General features: G+C 40.9%; 1 protein-coding gene across 2 annotated transcripts in view; it reads left to right on the top strand.

Moving 5' to 3' along the window:
• The window catches only part of LOC146867033 (VPS10 domain-containing receptor SorCS1-like), a 3,068,338-nt gene that overhangs the window by 2,428,011 nt on the left and 626,030 nt on the right, over positions 1-14,297 (top strand). For both annotated transcript variants that reach the window (XM_085603449.1, XM_085603451.1), the window contains exons 14-15: positions 3,696-3,803; positions 6,631-6,748. In XM_085603449.1, coding sequence (XP_085459575.1) covers positions 3,696-3,803; positions 6,631-6,748 — 226 coding nt within the window. The remainder of the gene's footprint in view (positions 1-3,695; positions 3,804-6,630; positions 6,749-14,297) is intronic.

The following is a 14,297-nucleotide window of genomic DNA, read 5'->3' on the forward strand; positions in this document are numbered from 1 at the left end:
CCAAAGCATCTTTCTCCTTTCTGGGTGGGTTGCTTTTGCTAAGGCTTGTTGTGTTCAATCTGGGCACCGACATTGCAGCACTTGACATCCTTTGTGGGACAGCTCGAATCCAGCTCCTGGTTGTCATCAACGCCTCCTGGTGCTCATGGCTGAAGAGTCAAGCTTCACCTCCTTCACCTGAAATCACCCGACATCGGTGGGCATCTGCCTATCGCCTCCCTGGTCACTGGCTAGTGACCCAGACTCTGTCCCCTCTGCTTTCAGGTTCTTCTCGACTTCAATCCAGGCTTGGATCTCTTCGGACACTTCGCATCTTCCCAGCAGCAGCACTACTTTGCCAGCTCCCATTGAAATCGACGACGCGACCCGACACCATTTGACACCTATGCACCCGGCTTCCCTGGGTGAGGTAACTCGAGTACTCTGGTGCTCCCGTGGGTGTTGGCCCTAGAGCTTCCTAAGTCCCAAAGGGTTTGGTCCTGACTCGTTTCTAAGTGTCCCTAATCTTTAAAATCTAACCGCGACTTTCCCAATAGAAGCTAATTGGAGCTCGCGGCTGTGTTCTCACACTGCACACGGCCCCCATGGATCCCCTGTGTCACTACCTTGGGTGTTTCCTTGGGGTCCCAGCGATTCTACAGGCTCTAGACCTTCTGTCTACTCAATTTGTGGTTCTTATACCACTATTTTAGTATATGGTTTTGCTCGCCCCTAGGGCCTGACATGTATTTGTGCTTATTACTGTGATATTTGAAGTGTAACTTATGTGGTTTGACCTCTAGTCTCATAAAGAGACTAGGAGGGTGTGTTTAGAAATAAATACATACATTTTATATATATACCGGATGTGGTTGTCTTTCATTTAGGCACTCAAGAGATTATAGACTGGTAAAACAAGCTGCTTTACATTCCTTCAAGACTTAGCCTGAAGGCTTCTCTCCATAGCTACCACTAGGATAGCTTTCAATAAAGGTCTTTAACCTATAACCAATAAGGGATTGTTTGGACTGGTACAGGGTGCCCACCTAACTAGTGGACAGCATATACCAGACCAACTTCTCACAACAGTTATTAAGAACATGGTGTTAGGCTTGCATGTCTGCATTTGGCCGTAGCATATTGAAAGCTATTCTTGGATTTAGAGGCACTCGTGGCAAAATACTCAACTTGACACACTGCAGACAATTATTAGCATGACAGACAGTCATGACACAAAATACTGGCACTGGCACACTGCAGGTAATTCTTGGTATAATGGCCAGCCATGACAAAATATTGTAGTGGCATCTCAGAGGTTTTGGCACATGGGGCACCCACGGGAAAATGCTGATGCTGGCACATTGAAGATAATTCATGTCATAAGAGAGGACAACTGTCACATATGAGAGTTAGGCAACCATGACATAATGCTGGCCCCAACATAATAGAGGTCATTTTTGCCATAATTTACACACATGGCATATAGACTGCGTTAACAGGAAAATTATTGAATAGGCATATTGCATGTAATGGCATTAGAGACATCCATGGCATATAAGGGGCATCCATGATATAGTTGCGGCCCTAGAGATCAACTGAGGTATTTCTTTATATTATAGGGGCATCCAGAGCAAATTTTGAAAAGAAAATGGAGTTAACTTCTGAGCAGCCTCAAGTTTCATTGGCTGGGCACATCATGTAAAACTGGAATATTTAATGAGATCCCTTTCAGAACCTGTAACTTTAAGCAATTGTATGTGAAAGTTGTTTTTTAAATCCATTGCAAGATGCCAATGTTTTCTAAATATTCTCGGGTTAGGACTAATTTTATCCCACCTAGAAGAGATGTGGCTCATTGCTTCACTCATCCAGGGCAAGAATTTCTCTCCGCTCTTTCGGAAATCATGTTAGTAGCCTTATCTAGGTGGTGTCTAAAGATGACATTTGTCTGTGTTATGGTATTATATTTATCATTTTGTTATTAAGAAACTCCAGCAGTGACAATTATTGTGGTACCCCCAGGATTAAAGCCAGGTAACATCACTTTGTGGGAAGAGTCTGGGATCATAGGTCCTATGATGTCACTTCCTTTGATGTAATTACCGTCAAGGTGTGTATGATGTCACTTTCACTACCCCTGAAATTTTGTCCATCGACCTCCGGGGACAGACAGACACGCACGCACGTGCACATACACACACAGAAAGGCAAGGTCTTGTTTGTATAATGATGAAATTACTTAAACGGATCTTTTGCAGCAGTAAATTAATATTTAACACTCATAATGTGTAGTATAATACAATATGAAGTGATTATTTTGCTAATTTTCTTCACTAATTCACATATTTTTAATGGCTATTTTAGGTACCATTGCAATCCTTGCACAATGTCATACAAGCCATGTATAAAAAAAAAGAACATATATCTTAGTTAATTCCTTAGAAATATATGTACCAATAATCCTTGGAGGGTTGCCCCTCTTCTTAATATGTAGCGAGTAAGAAAGAAGTGGGTGGAGATGGTTGCCTAATTCATAACGTCCAGGAATCCTTGAGTAGAATTCCGTTGTGCTGGTTTTAGATTTGATCCATCAATGAAAAAGAGGAACAGTCAGACACAACTCAGAATCAGATAAACTGCTAATATTTGAAATGGATGCAAGCATTTTAGGTAAATTAAAAGGTGCCCACAGTACTCAACAGGGACCTAACGTTGGTGCAATCATCTCTATTCATGAATTTTAGGGTTTAATGTTTGTTTGGGATTTCAACATATCAAACCGAGGAGCCTACAGCCAACTTCAACCCCCATCAGCCATAATCCTATATCCTCCCCCTTTTCCACCTTGCCACTGTCTGCATACATGACTCAGTCTAAGTATGGAATAGATTGTGCATTAACCCATATAAATGCAATCATTAATAGAGAAATTGTGGTAATAACACACCTCTTAGTTTCCTGCTTAGATCCATAGTGTTTTGGGTGTTGTTTTTTGCTTAGATCCATAACGTTTTGGATGTTTTACCTACAATATGTATTCTCAAAAAAACTGCAAAACATTTGTCGACTGGAAAAACTCAATATAACCTTTCAATTGGAAAATATTTATAAAACCATGGTAAAATATGGAAAAAGAGAATCACCCACTGTTAGAAACAAAAGATTGGAATCCTTTAAGACAATTGAATGGTCTAACAAAATCTTGTTTTCTATTCACAGCTTGTCTCATATATTCACCTACTGTTTTCACTTCTGAGCATGAGACACTTACACATTTTTATTCATTGCAGTGCTCACCCATTATTATGAATGATTATCCTAACTCCAGGTGTATTGATCTCATGAGCTTATCCAATTGATTTGCATCACATAATCAATCACAAGTAGTTTCTAACCAGAAATTAGAATGGTTTTTCTTAATTAGATTGGGTATTTAACAGTGACAAGTAGATAAACTATTGGCATCTCACTTTAAGTTCCAAATTACTTGAAATGCGGTCTTCCTTTGGCTATGTGCATAGAAATGTCTGCAAAGATATCTGCAGTGATATGCAAACATAAGAAGTGCATGTCTTCCATTATGTTATAGAACGTTTTCTTCGTTTGCTTTAACGTAATATGTTTATGTTGACTGTATTAGGTGAAATATATAAAGACGAGAGGCAAACTAATCTGATTGGCTAACCCTGACATCTATGTTTTGTCTTTGCTGATAGGTTGAGTTTTGATGAAGGGAGATCATGGAGCAAGTACATGTTCATCTCAACCCCCCTCTTTGTGGATGGAGTGTTGGGAGAACCTGGAGAAGAGACCCTGATAATGACGTAAGAGACGACTGAATTGCTTACCCCAGATTCATCAGGCACAGTTTCTTACAATATGAACATTTTTAATCTTTCTAATAATCTACGATGATCTGTCCATTTTCCAGATCTCGACCTCTCATCGCGTCATCTCTTCCAATGCAATTTCCTTCTTGAGTTGATCTCTGTAGTGCCATTAGAAACGGGTTCTTTATTTAAGACCACTGCCGGTGGTTTACCATTAGCTATCCACATCCATGAGCACAACACATTTCAGCTTGAAGCACAAACACCTGCATATAGTTTCTTCTCACTTCTAAACTATTTGAGATGCCCTCACCGCGCCCCACCATAAACAGTTGTATGCAGATCTACGTAGGCTGTTTATTGTGGTTACCACAAATGATATGTCACCTTTTCTTCTGATTTACAGTAGTCACATTTTGGGAGTAGTTAGAACTAAACTCCAGACCTTTTGCAGTTGTTTATCCCAATAATTGGTGCATTCGTCTACAGATGGTGAGCTGCAGCCTGAATTATAGACCCAGTACCACGGTGAAGAAAGAATCAAAGAATTGTTGTTCCTGAAATGTACTACTAAACTGCCATCATTATGTCACAGCATACAATTGAAATAGACATGGTGCTTTAAGAGGGAGAAAGTCCATCCCAAAGTTAAAATGAAAACATGAATTGTATGGCACTGGTTAGTTGCATCTAAACCTGAGATTCTTCGAGCAAAGTTTTATATATATATATATATATATATATTCACGCTCGGGGGGTATGACCAACAGTAGAGAAGTGTCTGCCTTTCCTTCCTGAGAGCGTACTCATGCACTGTTGGATACCTTGTATATATATATATATATATATATATACATATATATATATATATAGAGAGAGAGAGAGAGAGAGAGAGAGAGATAGATATAGATATATATATATTCAGTGAAAAAACCATAGGTTTCACACATGTTATAGTTAGCTGGACATTTTACTGATAAAAAACCAATGAAATTCCCCCGTTATAGTTAGTTATAGTTAGTGCAGGCAACTATAACTCACGCGACCGCAATCCTCTGCTGATGCTAATACTGTATTTAGACACTTATTTGCCCATGTCTTCTTCCATTAAATTTTAGCTATACATATATTACAAATATTTTTTTTTCATAAAGACACATATGTCATCAGCAGAGGATTGCGGACGCGTGAGTTATAGTTGCCTGCACTAACTATAACGGGGGAATTTTATTGGTTTTTTATCAGTAAAATGTCCAGCTAACTATAACATGTGTGAAACCTATGGTTTTTTCACTGAATTTGCAAGGTTTTTTAAATGCTAATTCCTAACTATAACGTGTGTGAAACCTATGTTTTTTTCAGTGAATTTGTATGGTTTTTTAAATGCTAAGTTACTTTACGGCATTTGTGGCGTGCGCGCCCACTTAACGCAGTTCGTTCCGTGCGCGCACTGTGCGCGCACAGTGAGCACGAGGTGCGCTTCGCGCACCGCGCGCCCACTTTACGCAGTTAGTGCCGTGCACGCACGGTGGGCACGCGGTGCGCTACGCGCACCGCGTGCCCACGTTACGCTAGATGGGCCATGTACGCACGATGCGCTTCGCGCACCGTGCGCACATGGAGGACATATGATGCGCTTCGTTGTGAAAGGTAATATTTTAATTTTTTTGTTACGAAATATGCCATGCACAAATGGTGCACTTCGGGCACCATTTGCACATGGGGTGGGGAAAGTATGGATATTTTTTTTTAAAATAATTTTTACCGTACGCGTACGGTAAGCGTAATCAGCGAAATTATCGAAAAAATTAAAATTCCGTTTTTGGCCTTGGGGGATCTTTGGGGACTCCCTCAACATGGCTAGGTGCTTAGGAGCTGTCTAAACAGCCCCTTTACATGTTTTTGGCCTTTGTTTTTTAACCCCCTCTCAGAGTGCGAGAGAGAAAATGGCGGCCGCCACTTCCTGGTTTCCACCGATTCGAATGTTTACTAAGATCTAACAGCCAATCAGATTCGCGCTCGCGCACGGCACCGTACGCGTACGGTAAGCTTACCGTAAGCGCACCGTAAGCGCACCGTAAGCTGCCACAGATATATATATTGATTTAAATGCTATTTTCTCAGGAACTACTGAACAGATTTACACCAGACCTACAAAAGGCACTTCCTTGACCTGAGGACTACCTCTCTGCCAAATTTCAAGTAACTCTGTTCAGCCGTTCGGGCTGTAGCTGTGTCTAAAGGTCCTATGGAAAAATGCATGGGAAAAACGCGTTTTGGGACCCCCCTTTTTTCTCAGCCCCCGCTTGACGAATCCCCCCGAGACTTTCAGGGTAGGAGCGGAGCGTAGCGCCCCATTAGTTTTGAAAATTTCGCGAGGATTCGTCGACCGGCGCCAAAGTTATTCCAAATAGAATGTTGCGGTTTTCCTATGGAAACAGGGTCCTAACTATAACTACCTACTGGCGACCGCCAGTAGGTAATATACTTTATTCGAGGATATATCTTCATACATATATATATATATATATGTATATACATATACATAAACATATATGTATATATATAAAAAATTGTGTTGTGCGTGTGTGTATATATATGGAGAGATATCTATATTTATAGATATGTATATAAATATATATATATGTGTGTATATATAATATATATATATATATATATATATATATATATATATATATATATATATATATATATATATATGGAGCGAGAGAGGGAGAGAGATGTGTAAATGCACACACAGACGAAAATAGTTTGCTTTCGTTTAATGTCTAACTGTCTTATTTGTTTCAAATTCTAATAGGGTGTTTGGACACTTCAGTCATCGCTCAGAGTGGCAATTGGTTAAAGTTGACTACAAATCTATTTTTGATAGAAGGTGTACCCGGGAGGATTATCGACCCTGGCAGCTCCACAGCCAGGTAATGCAACCAATCGAATTGTTGTATGTTTTGTCGTGCTTCATTCTGCCTTCGCTGTCTTCCATTAGTGTAGAGAATTTGGGCCCGATTCTCAATGTTTTTTACGCATGCCAGTCAAACATACATATATGAAAAACTGATCTACGTGTGAAAATGAATTTATATAAACTGACAGAATCGATGGTCGTTTCGGTTTGCAGATCAGAATTTTAAAAAATGGACGATCTGGTAGTGCATATCGACCACAGTCGTAATTGCAGTGGCAGGATTTGGAAACTAGGGGCATATTTACAAGCTCCTTGCGCCGCTTTTGAGTCACTTTTCCCATGTTAAAAGTGGCGCAAAAGTGGCGCAAGGGGCTTGTAAATATGCCCCTAGGCCTTTCCGCGCAGTCATGAAAAACGTGATGAATGGCAAAAAGACACATAGGTTTGCTATATATAGGTACAGGAAGTTATTTTCCATATTCAAAGACCAAAGGAACTTCACTATATTTCATGGAGGCGCTGGGAAGAGGCTTCTCCATGGGGAAATGTTTTCTGTCAGGAAAATTACAACTCGAAGCAAAACATAGTTTCGCGCATTTCCATAGTGCAAGAACCCCAGTGAACTGTCATCCCTGCGGACAATCAATTCACCGATCAATGCATAGTTGAAATGGAATATAGCAGCAAAGTTATATTTTGCATGATTTCCACATGTACTTCTGGATTTTGTGAAACTCGAAAACTCGGTGCAAATCACACAGAGCTCACCAGTCGTACAAATGTATTTGCAATTCAGACCATAAAATATTATTTTTAACAAGATTTATACTCGATTGGTATATATATATATAAAAATTTTTAGACATGGACTTCCCTGTGTTACCCACACTTTACTTGATCCCAAAGGTGCACAAACTAACTCAACCAGTACCAGAAAGACCGATTATTTCCGCCATCAACAGTGTGAGTGAACACGTCTCCCAGTATATTGACTTTTTTCTACAGGACTTTGTAAAAAAACTCCCCAGCTACATTAAAGACACTGGTGATTTCTTAAACAAGATCAAAGACATCACATGGGAGACGAACTTTTTATTGATTGCTTTAGACATTGAAACGCTATATACTAGCATCAATCACACGGATGGGCTGAATGCTATTAAGTATTTCCTTGATTCAAGGGGGAGTGAATTGTTTCTACATAACAGAATGTTAATCAATTTGATAAATTGGTGTCTGAATAATAACTTCTTTTTATTTGGGAATGACATTTTTAAACAACAAAGAGGCGTGGCTATGGGATCCTGTTTCTCCCCCAGCTATGCCTGTTTACATGTTGGCTGGTGGGAGGAACAGGTCCTCAAAAAACAACATGGGGAAATTTTTAATCGTCATGTGGTGCATTGGTTACGCTTTATAGATGATGTCTTTGTGATTTGGAGGGGAAATGAGGAAAGTGCAATCAGTTTTATTTCTACCATCAACCAGAATCATATGAATTTGCACTTCACATCACAAATCAGCACAACCACGGTCGAATTTTTAGATGTTAGAGTGCTGATTGAAGATAACATACTTGAAACAACCTTATTTAGGAAGCCCACAGCTGGCAACAGCACTCTACATGCTAATAGCAGCCATCCTAAACATCTAATAGAGAGCATTCCGTTTGGTGAACTACTGCGGATCAAACGTATCTGCAGTACAACGGAACAACTTGACAAATGCACCAAGGATGTGTTACACAGATTAAAACAAAGAGGATACAGTGACCAAATTTTGACCCGTGCGGTGTCGAAAACACGAGACAGACCTAGAGATACCCTTCTACATGGGACAGCCAAAGAAACTGACGTAACTGAAGCTGACTCATGTCCAAGGTTAATCACTACATACAGTAGACAAGAGAGAAAGATAAAAAGCATTATCAAAAAAAATTGGCCCATAGTCCTTACAGATGGGGTTTTGGGTCCTCGTCTACCTGATATTCCCACTATCACTTTTAGAAGAGCAAAGTCTATGAGGAGCCAGCTAGTTAAAAGCTGCCCAGAAACAGGAACCTCAGGCACTTGGCTGAAACCAAGAAAGGGTTTTTTTAAATGCTCCACGTGTCGTGCGTGCAAGTTTGGTGTCAATACTACACATTACACCACCCCATTTTCGGAAGAAAAATGTGTTATTCATGGGAGTTACAACTGCCGCACTGAGTTTGCGGTGTATGTTTTGGCGTGTACCTGTGGCTTGCGTTACGTCGGTAGCACCAAGCTACAGGTGCACGTCAGAATTCTTCAACATATTCGGGCTATAGTTAATAATGACTCTTCCTATCCTGTAGCCAGACACTTCAAACGAGAGCACAACAATGATCTCAGCTGCCTCTCGTACTTTGTTATCAATGCGATTCCCCCCTTAAGAAGGGGTGGAAACAAAGAAAAGAAACTAAGGCAATTAGAATCTCGCATTATTCTAGAACTGGATAGTAAAACACCACATGGGTTAAACACAACTGAAGATCTGCACAACTTCCTTTAGTATTATTGGCTGCTCCCTCTTTTGCACTGTGTTGACTTCTCCTTGGACCCACTATTTTGTAGATTGATTATGAGCTTTTATAAATAGTTTTATAAGCTTTTATGAATTTTCATGGTTTTATTTTCGGGTTTTGGTAGATTTTTATAGGTATTTTAGTCACACCTCTGCTTTTCCAGCCCTCACTCCTCCATAATATCTTGAAGGGTTTTTCAACAGGTTCTATTTTGTCCTTTTTGTCAGCACTATTACAGAACTCCAGCTGCTTTTGCACGTTTTGCACATTTGTGGTTTTTTAGATTTTTTAGATTCTTTTAGGATCTTTTAGGGAATTTTCAAGGGTTGTACTTATTGTAGATTTTTCCTTTTTTCAATGAAGATGAAAAAAAACTTTCTGAAGGAAAAATCAGATCATGCTTTTGCACATAATTGTGGCACTTTATATTTATTTCTACCTCAGACTATGCATTAAGACATGTAATAACCACACTCAAGCCATATTCATATCATTTACTAGCATTCAGGCTGTTATGTATCACCTTCGCTGGCTCATTACTGGATTATGTGGCACTATTTTCTCTGTTTTATTAGTGATATTTTATCCTATTTATTAACAGTTTTTATATTGTGTTACATTCTTTTATCCATTACCAGTGTTATTGTTGTAAATATATTTATATATGTATTTACATTATTTTTTTCACTTTGAATTGCACGAAGTGAACCAAGTGGGATATATTTAACGATGATGCTTTTTTAATTTTATTTGTATTTATACAGATATATTGCATACATCATCTAGTAATTGTGTGATGCATTTAAGCAATTTATGGCGAGTGTATATTGAAATGTACTCAATCTGTCTTTTATTGCAAGTCTTTTTCTTGTGTCTATGATCACCTGACACAGGAAGTGAATTCACCCTGCATGTTTAAATGGCTTTGGCAAATTGTTACCTGTGTGTGATCAAGGGCACGGCTGTGCTCGAAACGCGTCACTTAGCAGAGGAGCAGAAATAAAATCTTCCTGCCAGCAATTGGGGTCCGTTTACTCTGTTCGCCGCTGCTGCTGTGTGTTTGTAGCGGAGGTTCGAGGAGTTCAAGGAGTTGTATATATATATATATATATATATATATATATATATATATATATATATATATATATATATATCTCTCCTAAGATTACAACAAAATTAATTTGTGCATTTTATTCAGTAAGGAAAACCTAATTCCCTTCGTCACCGTGAAATACTCCACAATACCATTGCAATAAATGCATCACCACGATTGTTACATCATGCTAGTCAATGTTCTCCTTTAGAATCGCATTTACTAAATAATATGCTGCGCACTAACATTGAGGATTACCACCACAAAATATCTATATGGTGGTCTTAAAAGAGCCCGAACTTGCAGCATCTGCTGCCATCTGAAACATATTTAGGCGTGGTCAAAACAACACTCAAAAGTTGCTGCCGCGGACATTCAGGTGTACTCTGACTTGCATTATTTTCATCAATGGTCGAAATTACACTGTGAGAAGGGGATTATTGATAGGGGGCGGAGCACGACAGCCAGCTTCATAAATGCCATCCAATCAAGAGAGGAGGGAGTTAGAAGAGATAGTTATCCATTCATTTTCCAAGGCATATGTCATAGATCAAGGGGGAATGGATCACTTGTAACCAAAAGTGGCGGTTCGTTAATCTGAATTTGAAAATATTAACACCTAGATAGGTGTTAATGAGAACCCTCAATAGCGTATTTTTTGAGTGGTATGGGCAGTTCTTGGCGGTTTATCTTGATTCTCCGCCTTATAGATACGCATCAGCATTATCATTGGGTCTCTTTTATCATGATAAAAGAGACCCAATGATAATGCTGATGCGTATCTATAAGGCGGAGAATCAAGATAAACCGCCAAGAACCGCCCAGCTTCATAAATACACCATGGATGGGTCACTACACAGTTCTAAGAGAATGTCCTCTCAGTCCATGGCAGCCATGGCATGTAGCAGGAAATATCCCAGAAAGTGCGCTAAATTCAGGGTGTACAAAATAACACTAAAGTTAAGAACACAAGACAATAAAATTCCCAAACTACTTTAGCAAAATAAACAACAATTTAATTAGCAACAAGATGCAACAGTAATAAAAAGAGGATAAGGCAGAACAGGATAGCCACTTGAAATTCGTTTTGTGGTTGAACGGTACCTGGGGTTGTGATTTCATGCTAGCCACAATGGAGCAGCGGTCGTGAAAAGGGTTGGGGGGAGTTCGGTGTGGGGGCGAATGGGTCATACCAGTCAAAGTTTTTACTTGTATGAGTTTGTGGTTTTCATAGTCATCCAGGACGGCAAAACAAGTTGCTTAAGTCAGTCAGGGTCTCTCAAAATTGAATACATAATCGTCAGGCTCTCTCTGAAAACTGAAGCCTTCAAAGTTTAGTTCGAGAGATAGCAAGTTTCTGGAGCTCTGAGAATTGATTGGCTGCTGGGATATTTTTGCAATGCTGATGCAGTCCCAGGTGTCACTTTTAGCTGAAGACACTGAAGTACTGGGTATTTTAGACCCAGCGGTGCAGGGGCACACACCCTATGACTTCGGGGTTTCACCCTGTTCCGGACCTACAGAAACACAGAGTCTTCTGGGTGAAGTCAAAGAATCGTTTATTGGCTGCAGACCAATGACAGGTATCCTAGAAGTACAACAGCGTGTATGTTCTCAGGAGACTGCTGAAAATCATAGGAACGGACTACATCTTAAATAGGCCTTTTTCGGCCTCAAGCATACATTCCTGAGTTTTATGAAACGGCAATATAACAGTGTACATTACAAAGAAAAGGCAGAGTCATGATGACCATCCCACATTCCAGTTCGGCCAACTCACAATGATTTACACAATAAGGTTGCGATCCCACGTTAGATGTAAGCAGACCCCCCAATAAACATGAGCATCTCCTGTTTTGGGAAACAAGTCATAAAGCAGGAACAAACAGGTGTGGAAGAGATTAGCCGGGGGTTTGTGTAGGATGAGAAGGGTTTTATGATGGGTCGAGCCCTGATGCTAATCACAGGTGGAAGGAGGAAGGGGAGCTCGTGAGACCAGTTTGACCCGGGGCAGCAGAGCCAGCTGCCCAGGTCACCGAGAAGTCACGAGAGAGCACATGTACTGAGAGGCCCGTATTTGCTCCATTATAGCCTATGTGAGGGCAATGACAAGATGGCCACTGCTTCCAAAATGGAACCCGCGTAGTGCAGCAAGATCACGTGTACGCAGTGCATTCAGGGCTAAAACGACGAGTAAAGCACTCGTACATGCCGCATTTACCATTTGCGGTTCGCTAATACCAAGATAGACAGGGGTAGGGCCTTGTCCCCTACGCGGTTCCGAAGATTAAAGTACGACAGACCCTCCTTTTGCCCTTACATAGGCAACTACTATACTCATCTTAATCCGAGTCTAGGTCAATGTCTGCAAAGTCATGGAGATGTTGCTGTAGCATCATCCTATTACTTAGCTCGTCTCTCGATACAGGTTTCCTTACACATAAGGTAGCACAGAGGCCACACATCGCAGGAGCACACTGTATGCATAGACAGAACAGGAAAAGAATGGCTAAGATCATTCCAATGACCATCAGAACTTTCCAACCCCAGGCAGATATCAGTTCCCAGAACCATCCCATCAATGACCAATCTCCCTTATCCACGTGTATGGATTCAGATATTTTGTGGAGTTTGGAGATGGCTTGATACACTGTTGGAGCATTGTCTGGTATGAAAATGCAGCAACTGGATTGGATGACCTTGCATACCCCACCGCGGTCTGCAAGAATAACGTCTAGGACCATGCGGTTCTGTAAAGTCATAAGGCGGTCCGCTTGGAGCTCAGCTGTCAGATTACTAAGGGCACCAGCCGTTACATTTATAGTGGATTCAACCACACGTGTCAGTTGTCTTAGGTTCCTACTATTGACCATAGGTCCCCAAAACGGCAGGAAACCCAAGAAGAAGTCTCCTGCTTCCTGACCGGCAGTGTCATCCTTACTAATCACGCCTCTCACGACTCTCGTCTTGTGATAATCAGAGGCGGCAGTGAATGTAGGTGGTAGCAGATTCGCAATATAACATGTGCCCGAGAAATCAGGGGGCAACCATGTATATGCTCGGTCATTACAGATGAAATAGGTACCCTTGGCAGCTAGAAACGCAGGGGAAAACTGTGATGGGAAAGTGTACGTTTCAGTACAGTCACTTCTACCCAGTTGAGCCCTAGGGTTCTGACCATTACCCTGTAAGCAGAACCGACCCATGTGGGGTACAACCCAGATTGGAGATGAGATTTGTCGCTGTCTTTCACCCAGACTAATACTATACCCCGTCGCGTTCCATCCTACATAAGGTCTCAGCTCTTCTTTAGGAATGGATGAGTATGCATCAATATCTCTACTCATATCGGCAACTCCTTTCATCAAAGCCTTATTATTGGTGATGGGTCTGATGGAACGCGGTTGGCGGGGGGAGTACGTCTCCAGAGCATAGAGAAACATGGTCTGGAATGCCCATGACGATCCATTTGAGCTATACGGTAGCACCAGGTAGGGAATACCCTTGTTAATGGTATGTGGCATTAACCCACAGACCCAGCAATTAGTCGTATTCACTACTAACTGGTGCTGGTGCAAGAGCTGGATAAACGAGTTATTTACGAACTCCGATCGTCTGGTCTGTTCGTGCTCAGGCAGGGGGTGAAAAGAGTGAGAGGAGGCAGTAGAAAGAGGGGTAGGCTGTTCGGTAGGTGCAATAGGCTTTTGAGCGGAGAAGAACACAAGTCCTACAATAAACATCATAATACTACACAGTATAAAAAGGCACAAAAGGACAAAACATTTACTTTTTACAATTCCACACATCCTGGCTTTAAAGCTCATTTCCTCGATCGGTCTCTCCATCTTAAAAAACTCCATCCTCTACTCGGGCCGCTCGCTGTGGGTGAGTTTCTTCTGCTGAGGAGTACGCCTGTCAGTCCAG

Source organism: Triturus cristatus, chromosome 1_2 (assembly GCF_964204655.1).
Source record: "Triturus cristatus chromosome 1_2, aTriCri1.1, whole genome shotgun sequence".
In the NCBI taxonomy this organism is placed as follows: Eukaryota; Metazoa; Chordata; class Amphibia; order Caudata; family Salamandridae; genus Triturus; species Triturus cristatus.